Genomic DNA, 19,532 nt, shown 5'->3' with positions numbered 1-19,532 from the left:
ACTGGAATGTTTTCAAAATTTACTGGAATATTTCCAAAATTTACTGGAATATTTCCAAAATTTACTGGAATGTTTCTGAAATTTACTGGAATGTTTCCGAAATTTACTGGAAAGTTTCAGAAATTTACTGGAATGTTTTCAAAATTTACTGGAATATTTCCAAAATTTACTGGAATATTTCCAAAATTTACTGGAATGTTTCTGAAATTTACTGGAATGTTTCCGAAATTTACTGGAATATATCCAAAATTTACTGGAATGTTTCTGAAATTTACTGGAATGTTTCCGAAATTTACTGGAAAGTTTCAGAAATTTACTGGACTGTTTTCAAAATTTACTGGAATATTTCCAAAATTTACTGGAATATTTCCAGAATTTACTGGAATGTTTCTGAAATTTACTGGAATGTTTCCGAAATTTACTGGAATGTTTCAGAAATTTACTGGAATGTTTCTGAAATTTACTGGAATATTTCCAAAGTTTACTGGAATGTTTTAGAAATTTACTGGAAATTGTCCTCCGTTTTGCAACCCTATGCATATTACACACAAAAATGCAAGCTATTTTCTAAATCACATCTGATTGGCTGCCTTAAAGCAATTTGCTTTCTATCAATTTGTCAATCCACAAAGTCATGCAAAATTCCCTGGCTATTAGAAAGAAGATTTTTATGTTATTAAATCTTTGACAGATATTCAGAGTTAGATGTAGACAATTAGTAGCAAGCAAACTAGATATCCTTGTGGATATACAGCAGTCAACATTTGAAGTGGATCAAAAAAGGTTATCAAAGTTATCCTAAGACCAGAACAGGTATTGTTTCAGTTTTAGGACAACTTTGATTGAACAGTTGACTACTGTTCCCTCTCAGTCGGTCTCTACGACGTCACGTCGGAGACCGACGAATTGGGATATCGCTTTAGAGATACCAATCCTCTTCGTGTGTAAACTAAACGAGCCAATGCACATTGGCATGCATGATTGCATCCAGCTGTCGCTGATCACAGCGTGAGCATAAATACACAGCAGGTGCAATGCATAGACAGCATTTCGCATCGGAGCCGATCTTCTCAATGAGAGACGCAACGAGCCATTCTTACAGAAAGAACTCTTCACTGCGGTGTTGGCGGTACGGCGCGTCAGCGGTGGTGGTCTCCTGTGGGTGGAAAAAGCGCGCAGTCAAGGATTGCACTACCTGCCTTCTGTGTCGCAGCGGCCATCTCCCCTGTGTGCTTCAGCACTGAGCAGTTTCTAAAAGAGTATCACGGGTGAACGTCTTTTTAAAGACGAGGTGTTTGAAACACAATGCCGTTTCACCCGTGCGTTTCTGGATGCGGTCGTTACCTGGCGCCAGGTGATGGTCACGATCGCTGTCTGACGTGTCTGGGTATTGAGCACGCTCAGGCGGCGTTTGTGGATGAGTCATGCTGTCATTGCGGCGGCATGTCCATCACGGAGCTGCGGACCAGACTCCGCTTCCTGCAAAGGGGCGGGGTGCCAGTTCCTCTGCCCAGATCTACCGTTCCCCCCGGCAAACGCCGGGGGGACTCTACCTCTGGCAGAGGGCTGACTGGTCTGACGGTGACGGTGGGGAATTTCCCGGCGGGTAATCCGCCGGGGGTTCCTCCTTCCACCGACAGTCCGTTCCATCCGGAGCTCCCAGAAGAGTGTTCGGGTCCTCCTCGTGAGGTACCGCTCATTACTTTTGGGGCTCCCCCTGACGACCGGATGTCAATCGCTGCATCGGGGGGTGAGCCAGACTTCTCGGGGGAGGACGATTCCGGATCGCTGCCGTCCACTGGGCGGTCAGCGGTGCCGGATACCGACCCCGAAATGATGGCTATGCTTTCCCGGGCCGCCGAGAGGGTAGGGCTTGAATGGAACCCTCCATCACGTCCCGACCCCTCTCGGCTGGATGACTGGTATCTTGGGGTGGCCCGCGCTGGTTCTCAGCGTCCCACCCCAGTGCCCTTCTTCCCGGAGGTGCATGACGAGCTTACTGGGACGTGGACGGCACCTTTTACTGCCAGAAACCGCTCCAGTGGCACGTCCTCCCTCACCACCCTTGATGGCGGACCAGCGCGGGGGTACGCGGCTGTCCCGCCGGTGGAGCGTGCGGTGGCGATGCAATTGTGTCCCGGCGCCGCTTCCACTTGGCGGGGCAACCCGTTGCTCCCCTCCCGGGCCTGTAGGCACTCGTCGGCTCTGATTGGCAGTGCCTACACGGCTTGTGGCGCTGCTGGCTCCGCCCTACACGCTATGGCGTTGTTACAGGTCCATCAGGCCCAGGCACTGAAGGACCTGTACGAGGGTGGTCACGACCCGGAAGTTCTACGTGAACTCCGTATCGCTACGGACCTCGCGCTACGAGCGACGAAGGTTACGGCGCGGTCTCTGGGTCGTGCGATGTCCACGATGGTGGTCCAGGAACGCCATCTCTGGCTGTGTCTGGCCGACATGAGGGAAGCAGACAAGGTCAGGTTCCTGAATGCCCCCGTGTCCCAGACCGGCCTCTTCGGCGACGCGGTCGAAAATTTCGCCCAGCAGTTTTCGGCCGCCCAGAAGCAGACTGAGGCCATCAGTCATATCCTGCCCCGGCGTGCTCCCGCTGCTGCCTCCACCCAGCCGCCGGCGGCACCTCGGTCTGCTCGTCGCCGAGGGCGGCCCCCTGCCTCCGCCCCCGCTCCACAGCAGCCTGCGCAGCAGCCTTCACGGCGACGCCGTGGAGCCGGTCCCAGGGCGGCCGCCCCGCCCGTCCAGGCTCCCACCAAGACCAGTGGGAAACGCAAGAACAAGCGTCCCTGAGACGGGCGACCCAGAGATGGAGGAAGCTGCTCTTCGGGAGATGGTGATCGCACCACTCCCTCCCCCGGAGGAGGGCCGGGCGGAGAATCTTTTGTTTCCTTTAAAAAAGTTTCTTTTAAGAAACCCGTCATCGGCCTCACGGTCGGTGACACCCAAATTTTCAATAAAAGAGCAGTTTCTACTATCTCTGGGTCCCCAGAGGGGACAGCGGGTGTTGCACGGGTTAGCCCCGGGCTTCGCCCCCTCTCCCCTCCCGCCAGCAAATGGCGCTGGGCGGTTGGAGAGTGCGGTAAGACGGACTACTCACGCACCAGCTGCCAGAACGCAGGTAAATGTCTTGCACACACCACACACAGACACCCTGACCCCGCTTCGGACCGGCATAGAGACGCCCGAGCGGGGTCCCTGCGTTCCACCTCGCTGCCCCCCCGCAGGTACGTCAGTGGTCCCGCTGGTCCCTCTTGTACGTTGGCTGGGGGCCTGGAGAGGGCTTCCCAGTCCGTCTTGCTGGCTCCTCCGGACCATCAGGCTCGGCTACGCGATTCAGTTCGCCCGGCGTCCGCCTCGGTTCAGGGGCATCCACTTCACTACAGTGAAAGTAGCAGATGCCCCTGTCCTACGGGCAGAGATTGCTACCTTGCTGGCGAAGAAAGCAATAGAGCCGGTCCCTCTAGCCGATATGAAGACAGGGTTTTACAGCCCCTACTTCATAGTACCCAAGAAAAGCGGCGGTTTACGACCGATCCTGGACCTGCGCATCTTGAATCGAGCTCTTCACAAGCTACCTTTCAGAATGCTCACACAAAAACACATCCTCAGATGTGTTCGTCCCCAGGATTGGTTCGCAGCGATCGACCTGAAGGACGCGTACTTTCATGTTTCGATCCTTCCGCGCCACAGACCATTTCTGCGGTTCGCGTTCGAAGGCAGAGCATATCAGTACAAGGTCCTGCCCTTCGGGCTGTCCCTCTCCCCCCGTGTCTTCACGAAAGTCGCGGAGGCGGCCCTTGTTCCCCTCAAGGAACAGGGCGTTCGTATCCTCAACTACCTCGACGACTGGCTGATACTAGCACACTCTCGAGAGCAGTTATGCGAACACAGGGACCTGGTGTTGGCACACCTCGCCCGCTTGGGCCTTCGGGTCAACTGGGGAAAGAGCAAACTCTCCCCCGTGCAGAGGATCTCTTTTCTTGGTGTGGAACTGGACTCGGTCAGCCAAACAGCTCGCCTCACGCAAGAGCGGGCTCAGTCGGTGCTGAACTGCTTGAATACGTTCAAGAGCAGAGAAGTGGTCCCACTGAAACAGTTTCAGAGGCTCCTGGGGCATATGGCAGCAGCTACGGCAGTCTTACCGCTTGGCCTGCTCCATATGAGGCCACTTCAGCACTGGCTTCATGGCCGAGTCCCGAGGAGAGCGTGGCAGCGCGGCACTCTCCGGGTCAAAGTAACCTCGGCCTGTCGCCTAACCTTCACCCCGTGGTCAGACCTAGCTTTTCTTCGGGCAGGAGTTCCCTTAGAACAGGTCTCCAGGCACGCTGTGGTACACACGGATGCCTCCACCACCGGTTGGGGAGCCACGTACAACGGGCAGGCAGTGTCGGGGGTTTGGACGAGCCCCCAGCTACACTGGCATATCAACTGCCTAGAGCTGCTGGCAGTACGCCTTGCCTTGAACCGTCTCAAAGGGCGCCTTCGAGGCAAACACGTGCTGGTCCGTACGGACAACACTGCGACCGTTGCGTACATCAACCGACAAGGTGGTCTACGCTCCCGTCGCATGTCGCAGCTCGCCCGTTCTCTCCTCCTCTGGAGTCAGAAGCATCTGAGGTCGCTTCGTGCCATTCACATTCCGGGTTTGCTCAACCGTGCAGCCGACGAGCTCTCACGAGCTGCGCTTCCCGGAGAGTGGAGACTCCATCCCCAGTCGGTCCAGCTGATCTGGAGACGTTTCGGGAAAGCTCAGGTAGACCTGTTTGCTTCTCCAGAGACGTCCCACTGCCAGCTCTTTTACTCCCTGACCGAGGGTACACTCGGCACGGACTCCCTGGCATGCAGCTGGCCACGGGGCCTTCGCAAGTATGCGTTTCCCCCAGTGAGCCTTCTCGCACAGACACTGTGCAAGGTCAGGGAGGACGAGGAGCAGGTCCTGTTAGTGGCGCCTTACTGGCCTACTCGGACCTGGTTCCCAGAACTGATGCTCCTCGCGACAGCCCCTCCCTGGCGGATTCCTCTGAGGAAGGATTTACTGACTCAGAGACGGGGCACCCTGTGGCACCCGCGTCCAGACCTCTGGAAACTACATGTCTGGTCCCTGGACGGGACGCGGAGGTTCTGAGTGATCTACCCCAAGGAGTGGTAGACACCATCACTTCGGCGAGAGCTGCATCCACGAGACATGCTTACGCCTTGAAGTGGAACCTGTTCGTCGAATGGGCTTTCTCAAGAAATGAGGATCCCCGAAGATGCTCGGTCGGAGTCGTGCTTACCTTTTTGCAGCAAGGGTTGGAGCGTAGGCTGTCACCCTCCACCCTTAAGGTCTATGTGGCCGCTATTTCTGCAAACCATGACCCCGTTGAAGGAAGGTCAGTAGGTAGGCACGACCTGGTCGTCAGGTTTCTCAGGGGAGCCAGGAGGTTAAATCCTCCTAGGCCCCCCTCCGTACCCTCTTGGGACCTGTCTCTGGTGCTCACAGCACTACAGCGGGTCCCCTTTGAGCCTTTACAGTCAGTCGAGCTGAAGTATCTCTCTATGAAGACTCTGCTCCTGCTGGCATTGGCCTCCATCAAGAGGGTAGGGGACCTGCAGGCGTTTTCGGTCGACGATTCGTGCCTTCAGTTCGGGCCGGCAGATTCCCAGGTAACCCTGAGGCCCCGGCCTGGCTACGTGCCCAAGGTTCCCACTACTCCCTTCAGGGACCAAGTGGTGAGCCTGCAAGCGCTGCCCCCGGAGGAGGCAGACCCAGCCCTAGCTTTGCTTTGTCCCGTCCGAGCATTAAGATGCTACGTCGACCGGACGCAAAGCTTCAGGACCTCAGATCAGCTCTTTATTTGTCACGGAGGACGGCAGAAGGGGAAGGCCGTCTCCAAGCAGAGGATGGCACACTGGATAGTGGATGCCATCGCCTTGGCTTATCAAGCTCAGGGCGTGCCCTGCCCGCTCAGGTTGCGAGCTCACTCTACTAGGAGTATTGCATCCTCCTGGGCGCTGGCTCGTGGCGCCTCGCTATCTGACATTTGTAGAGCTGCGGGTTGGGCGACCCCTAACACGTTCGCTAGGTTTTATAGCCTTCGTGTAGAGCCAGTCTCCTCCTGTGTTCTCACCTCAAACGGGTAGAAGCACTGAGAGGCACTGGCTCAGGTCGGCTTGCTATCTTCTCCAGAGTGTCCATGAAGACCCTGTCGAGTCCTCCTTCCTCGGCTCCAGACGTAGCGGAGCGTCTAGGCGCCAGGCCTCTCTCGATGAATCTTTAGAACCGATAGAAGGCTTAGGATACATGAGAGACTTAAGTGAATCCCATATGTCTTCCACGGTACCCACAGAGACCGTGTTTCCCCGGTAACCTTCTACCATCTTCACGAGGGTTCAATCACCTCCATTCTTCCATATGTCCTAATTGAGCCATATGCGTATTGCTCCGAACCTCCTGCGGGATGGGTGGGAGCTCCGCACGTTCCCAGTGCTCCAGCTTCACTAAGTAGGTAGTGCTATGTTATACAGTGACTGGTCTTTTCTGATCCGCCCTTGGCCTTAGCAAAAATTGGAGGCCAGGTGGCTTGCTCAGGACACTGGAGGGGGGCAGCAGCTGCGGCGCTTTGCTAGGGATCCCAATTCGTCGGTCTCCGACGTGACGTCGTAGAGACCGACTGAGAGGGAACGTCTTGGTTACGTATGTAACCCTCGTTCCCTGAAGGAGGGAACGGAGACGTCACGTCCCGTCGCCTCAGCTGCTGTACCACCGCTGTGCGGCCGGACCCAAGCTCGGCTCCTCAGCGAAATCCTGTCTATGCATTGCACCTGCTGTGTATTTATGCTCACGCTGTGATCAGCGACAGCTGGATGCAATCATGCATGCCAATGTGCATTGGCTCGTTTAGTTTACACACGAAGAGGATTGGTATCTCTAAAGCGATATCCCAATTCGTCGGTCTCCGACGTGACGTCTCCGTTCCCTCCTTCAGGGAACGAGGGTTACATACGTAACCAAGACGTTTTTCACTTTGTGTTATTTCAACTTTCACTTTTTTCCTGAGCTGTTCCTGCTTATTGGTAGTCTTCAAAACTGTCTATCTTGGGACAAACTGCAAGCACAAATATTTATTTTGTCAAATAATCTGTTTTTTGTTTGTTCTGGAGGACAAAGTGTTTGTATAGGAATCACGAACACTAGGAACATTTTTTAATGCATGAATCTCACCAACATTGTCTCTCAGTCAAAGTGAATGACTTCCAGTTGCTTTGTCTTTGCAAATCGCCGCCAGTGTAAACGCCTCTTAAAGAACGCTTTGGAAAACTTAACTGATACTGGATCGCTGGACCATGAAATCCAACTCTTGGCTCTAAGACTGTTTTTATATTCTTAACGTGTGTATGTTTTCCATCCAAGGCCGTTCTTCGAGGGAATGTCTCACTCCAGCTCACAGACAGAGATTGGCAGTTTGCACAGTCAGAAGAGCCAACCGAGAGAGCCGACCTCCACTGTACGTCTGACGCTTTGAATGCATAATACATCAGAATTATTCTGCCTCAACATAGCAACAATAAATTTTTGCATCAAATCTAAGAAGTACACTTATTCTAATGTTCCATTAACATACTAAAGCACATGCAAAGCACTTGATTATAATTTGAACTGTAATGTGTTATGCAATACTATGTTTAAGGTTAATGCATTTAAATGCATTGCATGCTTATTGCATTTAAATTTAATCTGTATTTTCATTTAATTGCATGTAACTTTCAGTTAATTGTTTGAAAACATTATATTTGGTTTGTACTTAATTTTAAAAGTATATTGTTTCCACAATAAGTGCTCTTTTTAAAAGTATGCAAAAGTGTACTTCTTTTTCACGTTTGTATGGAAGAAATGGAAATGAGAAAACACTTGCAGAACCGAAGTCTGAACCCCATGCTCACTATTGTATTTGTGTGTGTGTGTGTGTGTGTGTGTGTGTGTGTGTGTGTTTACAGGGTGGCGATCTGTTAACAGTGGATAAGAACAGGGCAGTGTGTGGCCGATATCTGGATGAAACTACAGTGGTGGACTCTGCAGCTGGGGTCAGTGGCAATTTCTGCATTTCTATACATTTAATGTACAGCCATTTTTGCATGGCTCTCTGGAATACTGTAGAATATGGATGTACTGTGTCTATCCGTTCACATCTGTTTAAAGTGAAGAGTAACAGTGTGTGTGTTTAAATGTGTTTACTACCCAGCATCACCACAACAACAGCCCTAATGAGGCACTTTTAGAGAGATGGGAGGAGAGAGAGAAAGACAGGGAGAGATAGAGCTAACAAATACAGTGCATCCATGAGGGACTTTAAAATGTTGTGCAGTAGGGTACACGTTATAATATTCTGTGTAATTGGGATAGAATTATATGCCTGCAAGTTGTTTTTTGCATTTTTCATAATGATTTTTCCTAACATTTCTACTGTTGGACAAACAAAAAATGAAAATAACCCCATGATTTACTCGACATCAAGCCAGCCCAGGTGTACTTGACCTTCTTCTTTCAGATGAATACAATCGGAGTTACATTAAAAAATGCCCTGGCTCTTCCAAGCTTTGTAATGGCAGTGAATTGGTCTTAAAAAGGCCATTATTATCCGCCAGAGCATGTTGAGTACTTTTTATGATGAATGGATGCACTTTATTGGACTTCAAAATCGACCCCCATTTGCTGCAATTATAAAGCTTGGAAGATCCAGGATATTTTTTTTTATATAACTTGGGTTGTATTCATCTGAAAGAAAAAAAGTAATCTACAGTCGTGACCAAAAGTTTTGAGAATTACATAAATATTGGAAATTGGAAAAGTTGCTGCTTAAGTTTTTATAATAGCAATTTGAATATACTCCAGAATGTTATGAAGAGGGATCAGATGAATTGCATAGTCCTTCTTTGCCATGAAAATGAACTTAATCCCTAAAAAACTTACCACTGCATTTCATTGCTGTCATTAAAGGACCTGCTGAGATCATTTCAGTGATCGTCTTGTTAACTCAGGTGAGAATGTTGACGAGCACAAGGCTGGAGATCATTATGTCAGGCTGATTGGGTTAGAATGGCAGACTTGACATGTTAAAAGGAGGGTGATGCTTGAAATCATTGTTCTTCCATTGTTAACCACGGTGACCTGCAAAGAAACGCGTGCAGCCATCATTGCGTTGCATAAAAATGGCTTCACAGGCAAGGATATTGTGGCTACTAAGATTGCACCTAAATCAACAATTTATAGGATCATCAAGAACTTCAAGGAAAGAGGTTCAATTCTTGTTAAGAAGGCTTCAGGGCGTCCAAGAAAGTCCAGCAAGTGCCAGGATTGTCTCCTAAAGAGGATTCAGCTGCGGGATCGGAGTGCCACCAGTGCAGAGCTTGCTCAGGAATGGCAGCAGGCAGGTGTGAGCGCATCTGATGCACAGTGAGGACAAGACTTTTGGAAGATGGCCTGGTGTCAAGAAGGGCAGCAAAGAAGCCACTTCTCTCCAAAAAAACATCAGGAACAGATTGATCTTCTGCATAAAGTATGGCGAATGGACTGCTGAGGACTGGGGCAAAGTCATATTCTCCGATGAAGCCTCTTTTCGATTGTTTGGGGCATCTGGAAAAAGGCTTATCCGGAGAAGAAAAGGTGAGCGCTACCATCAGTCCTGTGTCATGCCAACAGTAAAGCATCCTGAGACCATTCATGTGTGGGGTTGCTTCTCATCCAAGGGATTTTTTGCCCAAAAACACAGCCATGAATAAAGAATGGTACCAAAACACCCTCCAAAAGCAACTTCTTCCAACAATCCAACAACAGTTTGGTGAAGAACAATGCATTTTCCAGCACAATGGAGCACCGTGCCATAAGGCAAAAGTGATAACTAAGTGGCTCGGGGACCAAAACGTTGAAATTTTGGGTCCATGGCCTGGAAACTCCCCAGATCTTAATCCCATTGAGAACTTGTGGTCAATCCTCAAGAGGCGGGTGGACAAACAAAAACCCACTAATTCTGACAAACTCCAAGAAGTGATTCTGAAAGAATGGGTTGCTATCAGTCAGGATTTGGCGCAGAAGTTGATTGAGAGCATGCCCAGTCGAATTGCAGAGGTCCTGAAAAAGAAGGGCCAACACTGCAAATACTGACTCTTTGCATAAATGTCATGTAATTGTCGATAAAAGCCTTTGAAACGTATGAAGTGCTTGTAATTATATTTCAGTACATCACAGAAACAACTGAAACAAAGATCTAAAAGCAATTTAGCAGCAAACTTTGTGAAAACTAATATTTGTGTCATTCTCAAAACTTTTGGCCACGACTGTACACCTAGGATGGCTTGAGGGTGAGTAAATCATGGGGTAATTGTCATTTTTGGGTGAAGTAACAAAAAAAATCCAGATATGTCCAAATTCAAAGATTTCTATGTTTATAAACAGTTTGTACTTTCTACACAAGACCCAGATTATACACATACGTCTGCAAGAAGTCTGTTAAAGATCTCTTGATCTGGAAAGCATCTGCTGTGTACAAACATCTGGCAAACGTTTGTAAGATGTTAGTTTTACATACATTCTAATTCATAAACATCTAATCTAATCTAATAGACGTATTGCAGATGAGTAAACTATGTCTTGCAGATGTAAATGCAGACGTCAAATAGACATCTACGAGATATACGTGTGCTATCAGGGTTGTTTTTGGGAAGAATTACTTCATCTAAAAGCAGAAATCAAGATTTCAAGATATACCAGATATATCTTTCTATGATTTCTATGGATATATATGGATATATCTCTCATGTCTGTGCGTCAAGTATTCGCTGAGTTTCAGTTCATTTTAGTGACGCGTTTCAAAAAGATATGCGCGGGGAATGAGACAGCTGAAAGTGCTTCCCTGTATTTCCTTTATTTTCCAAAATCACAATGTTTTGTTGATATTGTGAGTGTACACAACTAAAAGTAGACCAGCGTTTTAAGTTCTTTTTCAGCTGTTATCATTTAAAATGCAACCACTTATCAATCATTTAGAACACCCTATCATTGTGGTATCAAGTTTCACGCAAGCAATCGCAGTCACATTTATTTCAAACAAGAGAAAAATAACATTTTATCATTAGTAAAAGATGCTCTATCCTTCTTTCACAAGGGCCGAGGTGTTTTTTCGTTTTTTTGTGCGCTGACTGCTGATAATTCAAGGCTGTGGTCTGTGTCGCACACTTAATCAGTTCTAACAGTATCTAGCAAAATACCGAAAGTAGTGATCAAATTAAAGATAATGAAGTGAAATGGGAAAGACTGGACATCGCGTTGGTTTCATAAAGATTACTTTATTAGAGAATATTTGTTTTCGGTAAGAATTACTTCATCTGAAAATAGAAATATCAAGCTTTCTATAGATAAATCTGTTATGTCTGTATGTCACGTATTCACTGAGTTTCAGTTTCAGTTCATTTTAGTGATGCATTTCAAAAACATGCGCGGAAACTGAGACGGCTGAAAGTGCTCCCCTGTATTTCCTTTATTTTACAAAAGCACAATGTTTTGTTGATATTGTGGGTGTACACAACAAAAAGTAGACCCTTTACAGATTTAAATGATGTATTATACGTACAATCAAAAATAACTGAGCAATTTAAGTTGTTTTTTAGCTGTTATCATTAAAACTACAACCACTTAACAAACATTTAAAACATCCTAGCATTGTGGTATCAAGTTTCACGCAAGCAATCACAGTCACATTTATTTCAAACAAGAGAAAAATCCATTTTATTATTAGTAAAAGATGCTCTATTCTTCTTTCATAAGGGCCGAGCTGTTTTTCAGGATTTTTGCTAATAATTCAAGGCTGTGGTCTGTGTCTTAATCAGTCCTAACAGTATCTATTGTGTTGAAGTCACACACACACTCTCTTTCAGACACATCCACAGCTCCAGTCCGCAATTCTGCTTTGTGGCTAAGTGGCCGTCGCCACGGCAACATGACAGTTTTAACGGCCGTGCGAGCCCTTGAAGCGAGTGATACATGTTCCCCGCCTGATGTTTATCTTTTATGCAGGAGCTGGTGGAGGACGAGGCGGGCGGCGGCGTGGCAACATGTGACGCCAGCATGAGCTGGGACGTGAGCACTGAGAAATTAGCAGGAACGGTGGGCAAACTCTGCAAGGCTGAGTCGCAGACTCTCATGTCGCCTAGGTAACACATGCGACCTTCTATTCTTGCCTTCCTGTTTTTCTCTTCCATCTGTTTTCTGTTGCAACCTCTCTCTCTCGCTCTCAAACTCCTTTTTTTTTTCAACTGAACAAGCCCCCCAGATGGCAATTTACACTGTTGAATATAATAATAGTCATATCAGATGTTCCCACATCTGGGTGTTTCTTCAACTTCAGAGGATTTACGTTTGGTGCGAAAACACTGTGCAATAAAAATGTTAATTTGAATGAATTGGTGGGAATGTGTCTGTTCAAACAGATGCAAATATTCACATGCCATCAATTTATGGGTGGTTGTTGACATGTTTTTTTTTTTTCATTGCACTGGGAAAAATCAATAAGATTCACACTTGCCCAGAGCCTCTGCTGATGCTTGGTAAGCGACAGTGAATTGAAGAGTAAAGGCCTATAGGATGAAAGCTATAAAGATAACGATAAAGATATCGTCTTAAAAATAATTCTCAACATTAAAGAATAACACAGTCCACACCAAAGCTATAGCGATTAAGGCACAGACAAACAATATCGTTAGGATCACTTTCAGATTTTTTTTGAATAACAATATTGACACCCAATCAGTTCAACAGTTTTGGGTGTAACGCAAGTTCCGTAATCAGATTACTTTTTTTCAAGTAACTAGTAAAGTAACGCATAACTTTTTCATTTGCAAGAAAATATCAGAGTTACTTTTCCAAATAAGTAACACCAGTTACTTTTTCCCCAGTTATTGACTGAAAGTTCTCCTGTCCCCATGTTGAGAGAAATCGGGAGTAAGATGTTACTTTAGGTCTAGAACAAATGTGAACATGCATTAATTTATCTCACTCACAAGAAAGAGAAAAAAAGTTTGAATGTTTCCGACTTTAATGTAAGCGCCACCTACTGTCAGAGAGCGAAAGTGCATTTTCTTTCAGCCTGTCTGCTGTTTTTACTTTGCTGAGTAAGATGTTACTTTAGGTCTATAATAAATGTGAACATGCATTAATTAATCTCACCCACAAAAAGAACAGATTCAGTACTCCTCAAAATGAGTAAAAACACTGAAAAGCAACTTAGAATATGATGCAAACCTGCAATAATTAAATATGGTAAGAAATACAAATAACTTTAATGTGTTTAATCCCATTTTATTAACCAGTGCTTTTGCTTCTGACCTTTAATGATCCAGTGCAACCATACGAATAAGCAAAAGTTACTCACAATAAAACTAACATTTGTTTTTCTTTTTTTGAAGAGTGGAGAACTTTCTTTTTCTGCGGTCTACTGTACAGATGTGAATTTATTTACCTTTAGCCTGAGGCTTTTGGAGCAAAAGGGCTTTTATATTTGCCAAAAATTGTACTGCTTATATTAAAAACCAACAAGCAAACACTGCCTAGATTTAAAAGCTTAAACATAGAATAAACAGACGATAATGTTCACTGGTGTGGATGCTAACATAGTTATCTTTATAGTTATTGTTCTTGGTGTGAACAGGCCTTAAGAATTTGGAACCAACGTTTGTTTTGTCTTCCTGTAACAAGTGAATGTCAAACAGAAAGTTTGACATGTTTCAATATTACTTCAATGTAAGCGCCACCTACTGTCAGAGACCAAAACTGCATTTTCATTCAGCATGTCTGCTGTTTGTTTGTTTGTTTGTTTTTTTTTAAGCACTGGTCTTAACAGATAAATCAGAAATATGAAAATCGTCCCAAATTTTTGTGGTGTCAGTACCCCTTTGCTTTACATTAAAATGTCAGAATCCAAATCTGAGCTTGCGGTCCATTGTAGAAAGGGATGGGGTTTAAGCAAACTAAAGTTTGGGATACAATAAGTCACCAGAGAGAAGTCGGTAGATTGAATTTGCCATTTTTATTAATCCGAGGTCAGAAAAATGACTTAGAATGAAGTATTTGCATTCACAACAAGATTAATATCATGCATTTACAAAGTAGGGTAAATTTGTATTTCATGCCAACTTTAAACCAGCGAGAGTGTTGAAAAGTACGTTTTAAGAGAGTCTATTTTCGCATACTCCACTGGACCGAAAGTGCTTAGTTGAAGAAACACCCATCTGTTATATTTCTCTTGTGGTCCATCAGAACTTCAAGTCGTCTGTTCTTTTATGTAGTTTTCTAGTTGGTTGTTCTCACAGGCCTCTGTTAGACGGCATATGTGTGTGTTTGCATTGGTTAATGAGCTCATTAAGACTCAGTCCCCGAGCGATGGGCTCACAGACACTTTAGGAAATGTGGAACGCAGCAGCGCATCACTGATTCACCTCTTTTTAGCTTCTTTCTGTGGTGCCTTGGGAGGCAGAAGATGCCACAAATTGGGACGCACTATTTACTCGATTACAGTGCTGCAGATCTAAGTTCAGACTAAAATGACAATTGTGAAATGTTCTTCAATCCAATCCATCTGGTCAATCAAGTAACCAGTTTGGATCATCTAGAAACCTCCTGCAATATTTTAAAGCACTAATTATCATCAGCAGGTTTTAGCTTGGTTTTCCAGGATGGAGGACTTGTGTCAAGAATGTCTTGGAGGAGCTATGATAAATTTGAGGTTTATTGCCCTGTAGTTAGGTTAGGGATTTATTGGCTGGAAATGACTGTTCTCATTCCAGAAATCCTAATGTCTTTCTCCTTGTTCGGTTGCCAGTAAAACAGACAGTAAGCTGCAGCGACGTCCGCGAAGCACATCCATGAAGGACAGACAGAACTCTAAAGCTCAGAGCGATCGCACCAGCAGCATTGAGAGCGAAACCTCGCCGGACTCCAGACTCATCACACAGGTTTGTGTAAGTGTGTGTTTGTGCCTGCCGGTTACAAGGATAAGGAAATATTGGAAGACTGATTTATGTGTATGTGTGCTCATTTTCTGCCCTGATGTCCTTCCTGTCGCAGGTCCCGAGGAAATCGGTGTATGATCAGCTAAATCAGATCCTGAACTCTGACGAACATCTGCCGGAGAATATCATTCTTATTAACACTACAGACTGGCAAGGACAGGTGTGTGTGTGTGTTTTCTTTCTTTAATTATAAATTTGTGTCAAGGTTTCCAGTAAAAATAATTAAACATACTTAAACAAGATCAATGTAATTGACGAACAGAATTGTGTAATGCGATAACACTTGTTTTCAGAGAAAAAAAAAAATTTCTTAGTATGTTGGCAAACAATTTCCTCTTCTTTAAGTGTAAACCTTACTAAATTTTGGTACATTTGGTTTATTATGTTCCTAATATGTTTTGTCGTTTTCAAGAAAATATTATTTTGATGTTTTGTAAGTGTGTTTTAATATTTTTAGTGGAAAACAGAAAGAAAAATTAAGAGAGAATTAAGAAAATGACCAGGTAAAGTAAAAAATAGCAAAGAATTCCATAAAAATTTGATTTTGTAAAGTTAAGTTTAAACATTTTTAGCAACTTCTGTAGTCAAATATGTAAATTAGTTAATATGTAAGTTCAGGAAACCATGGTTACGTAACCTGAGACGGTTTCTTACCATCATTTTATTACCATCATTTGATGTTTTGTTAATTATGTTTCAATATTTTTAGTGGAAAACAGAAAACAATATTAAGAGAATTAGGAAAATCACCAATTTTCAAAATTTGAATTGGTAAAAGTATAGAAAATGAACAAATCACCTTTTTATGGACTTCACACATAAAAAAAAAAAAAAACGTTTTATTTTGTAAAGTTTACAGATTTTTAGCAACTTCTGTTAATATGTAAGTTAGTGGGGTCATGTTAGATGTTAGTGTTTATTAATTTTCCTTCTAGTTAGTGTAAAAAGAGAAAAACATTACTAGAATTATAAGAGAGTTATGATTAGAAAGGATTAGAGGAGGCTTGTCCTTGATTTACGTGTCCCAGAGTTCACTGTTGGATTTATTGAGCAGTACAATATTTTAATTAGAAATTTTTATGATGGTAGCACTGGGTCGACGCATTAACCTGCGGACACAAACTGTTTTTATCACTTGTCTTGTCTGTTTGGATTTATTTGGACATTCGTCCTTCCCTGAGGCTAGCCATCACAGTCCTCATAACTTCATAGTCTTCATTCACACTGTCTTTTTAGCATTCGCACTAATTCCCTCATGCTGCTTTTTGAACCGTGAACTCTTTTTCTGTGGCAGTATTTGAATGAGATTCTTCAGGAGCACAAGCAGCCTATTGTGTCCACCGTTTCCCCCGCAGATGTTCAGGCCGCCTTCAACACCATCGTCACCAGGATTCAACGATTGTAAGCCTCACTGACCACAGAGATTCCTCACTGTGCACTCACAATACAGAAATAAAACCTTGCATGCTTTATAAGTGAGATAATTAATTTTTGTGGGAACTTGAGTGTGATGGTAACATTTTTTGACATTGTGTCAGCTGCAACTGTAATGCACAAACACCACCAACCATTAAAGTGGCAGTGGCGGGCGATCAGAGTTACCTCAGCACAGTTCTTCGCTGTTTTGTGGAGCAACTCGCCAACAAGACACCTGATTGGTTGAGCTACATTCGGTTTCTAGTCATTCCTGTCGGTAAGCAGAATAAACATATGTCCAAATTATCTCTCAAAAATGCCCTGATAGCACACGTACATCTCGGAGATGTCTATTTGATGTCCGCATTTACATCTGCAAGACGTAGTTTGCTCATCTGCAATACGTCTATTAGATTAGATTAGATGTTTATGAAATAGAATGTATGTAAAACTAACATCTTACAGACGTCTGTACACAGCAGATGCTTTCCAGATTAAGAGATCTTTAAAAGACATCTTGCAGATGTACGTGTGCTATCTGGGTAAATATATTTTATATTTAAATACAGTAGGTTTTTATAGCTGTTCTTCATACAGCCCTGATAGCACACGTACATCTCGGAGACATCTATTTGACGTCTGCATTTACATTTGCAAGACATCTGCAAGACGTAGTTTGCTCATCTGCAATACGTCTATTGGACGTTTCCTATTAGATGTCAAAAAGACGTCTATTAGATGTCTTTAAGATGTTTATGAATTAAAGTGAATGTAAAACTGACATCTTTCAGACATCTGCCAGACGTTTGTACACAGCAGATGCTTTCCAGATCAAGAGCTCTTTAACAGACATCTTGCAGACGTACATGTGCTATCTGGGAGTATACACCTCCCAGATAGCACACATACATCTGCAAGATGTCTGTTAAAGATCTCTTGATCTGGAAAGCATCTGCTGTGTACAAACGTCTGGCAGACGTCTGTAAGATGTCAGTTTTAGATGCATTCTAATTCATAAACATCTTAAAGATGTCTAATAGACGTCTATTTGACATCTGATAGGAAACGTCCAAAAGACATATTGCAGATGCGCAAACTACGTCTTGCAGACGTCAAATAGACATCTCTGAGATGCATGTGCGCTATCAGGGCTCCATCAGCAAAACTGTATGTATCAGAAAAATGTGAAGACAGATGAAGACATATATTTAATATTTCTGTTTTGGCGGCTTAATGGGAGGATTCAGACAATTTGATTAAATCATTTATTATGTTCCTAACAGAGCTGCGGCCCAGCTGGTGGGATTATTTATGCACCAAAGACAGTTTTTAGTCATATTTGGTGCTTAATGAGTTTTTATTGTGTACTTTGGTCTGATGTTAAAGACAACCACTTTATTCTACCATATTTCTTCAATGTAAACAAAATGTACTTTGTTTTTAATCAGGTTGTCATCCACTGGCTAAGTACATCTCAACATTTGACAGTAAGTTCAATAACATCTTCATGGACGCAGGATGGAGGGATGTGTTCGGGAGGCTAGAAGCCCCTAATTCAGGTTAGAATCTCTGCTTGTATGTGCTTTTAAGATATGACTTGATGTCTTTATTTTGTGTTTCAATGCTAGTCGTTAATGTGTGCAATATTTATACGTGTCCACAGATAATATAGATGTGGCCGGACGTGTTTCACAGTATCTGGCTGGAGCCAATCTCTCCCACCAATTCCCTATTTCTGAAGCAATGCTCACCTATAAACAGAAAAGGTATGGTTGTATATGCGTACGTGAGAATGTGTCAGTGATACTTAAATGTAGTGTATGTTTGTTCACCATCTGACCAAAAATACTGTTGAATTAAGTAGGTCCTAATCCTAAATCTAAATGTAAAGGGTTAATCTTAGAAAATTTACCAGATTCAAAAGAAAAATAAAACAAATTATGTTTTATTTCAGGACACTTAAGGATTTTTTAAGAACAATTACAGTTTATCAAATTGTGTTTACAAAATTCTTTATTACAGTAAAGAATCTATATTTCTTACCTATCTATTCATGTCTTTCTTTAGTCGAAAAGAAATGAAGGTTTTTGAGGAAAACATTCCAGGATTTTTCTCCATATAGTGGACTTTAATGGAGATCAGTGGGTGAAGGTACAAACTGCAGTTTAAACACAGCTTCAAAGGGCTCTAGGCGATCCCAGATGAGGAATAAGAGTCTTATCTAATGAAGCGATTATCCTTTTTTTTTAAAAATACAAATTTATATACTACCACAAATGCTTGTGTTGCGCTAGCTTAACTTCATGCACTGCATATTCACATTGGAAAGGTCACACGTGTTTACAAAGTGAACGTGCAAAGAAAGTCAAATAAAATGGCTCGATGACGCCACCTATACACGTTCAGTAGAGTGCGCTTTGAGCTATGCTTCACGTACATGCACGAAAATTGATACAAACATTTAACACACCAATGCCTACAAAATAGGTCTCTTGGAGCAAAATCTGAAACCCAACAGGAAGTCAGTTATTTTTAATTTTTTTAATAAATTTTTTTTCCATTTGCCGCAAATTTTGTCATTTTTGCCATTTTCAGGTGTAGTACTCCTCCTAGAGATTTATTCAGATCAACACCAAATTTGGTGAGTCTAATCTAAAGCCCTTTGTGACGTTAAATTGCGAAGATCTAGAGTTTTCTTTGGAGGGCGTGTCCGTGGCAGCCTGACAGATTTTGATGTTTCGCCGTAAAACAGGAAGTTGTTATGACTCAGGCATACAATGTCCAATCTGCCCCAAACTTCACGTCTGATAACACTCCTGACCTGAAGACATCTACATGCCCATATTCAGTTATAGTCATAGTGCCACCTGCTGGCAACAGGAAGTGACATGTTTTAAGCTGTAATGAACTCCTCCTAGAGATTTAATGATATCAACATTATATTTGGTCAGTCTAATCTAAAGGCCTTTGCGATGTTAAATTGCAAATATCTTGAGTTTTGACAAAGTTTGATGTTTCGCCATTGAAATAGATGTTATAATGTCCGATCTGCCTCAAACTTC

General features: G+C 43.9%; 1 protein-coding gene across 4 annotated transcripts in view; it reads left to right on the top strand.

Moving 5' to 3' along the window:
- Positions 1–19,532, top strand: part of LOC141338557 (phosphofurin acidic cluster sorting protein 2) — a 94,674-nt gene that overhangs the window by 53,813 nt on the left and 21,329 nt on the right. For 2 of the 4 annotated variants that reach the window (XM_073844139.1, XM_073844137.1), the window contains exons 10-18: positions 7,409–7,502; positions 7,993–8,079; positions 12,065–12,201; positions 14,865–14,997; positions 15,110–15,214; positions 16,349–16,455; positions 16,593–16,747; positions 17,919–18,029; positions 18,134–18,236. In XM_073844139.1, coding sequence (XP_073700240.1) covers positions 7,409–7,502; positions 7,993–8,079; positions 12,065–12,201; positions 14,865–14,997; positions 15,110–15,214; positions 16,349–16,455; positions 16,593–16,747; positions 17,919–18,029; positions 18,134–18,236 — 1,032 coding nt within the window. Of the gene's footprint in view, positions 1–7,408; positions 7,503–7,992; positions 8,080–12,064; positions 12,202–14,864; positions 15,004–15,109; positions 15,215–16,348; positions 16,456–16,592; positions 16,748–17,918; positions 18,030–18,133; positions 18,237–19,532 lie in introns of all 4 variants that reach the window. The other 2 variants (XM_073844138.1, XM_073844136.1) reach the window with 1 other exon arrangement.

Source organism: Garra rufa, chromosome 7 (genome assembly GCF_049309525.1).
Source record: "Garra rufa chromosome 7, GarRuf1.0, whole genome shotgun sequence".
Classification (NCBI taxonomy): domain Eukaryota; kingdom Metazoa; phylum Chordata; class Actinopteri; order Cypriniformes; family Cyprinidae; genus Garra; species Garra rufa.
The sequence above is the reverse complement of the archived record's forward strand: the minus strand, read 5'-3'. Positions and strand labels throughout refer to the sequence as shown.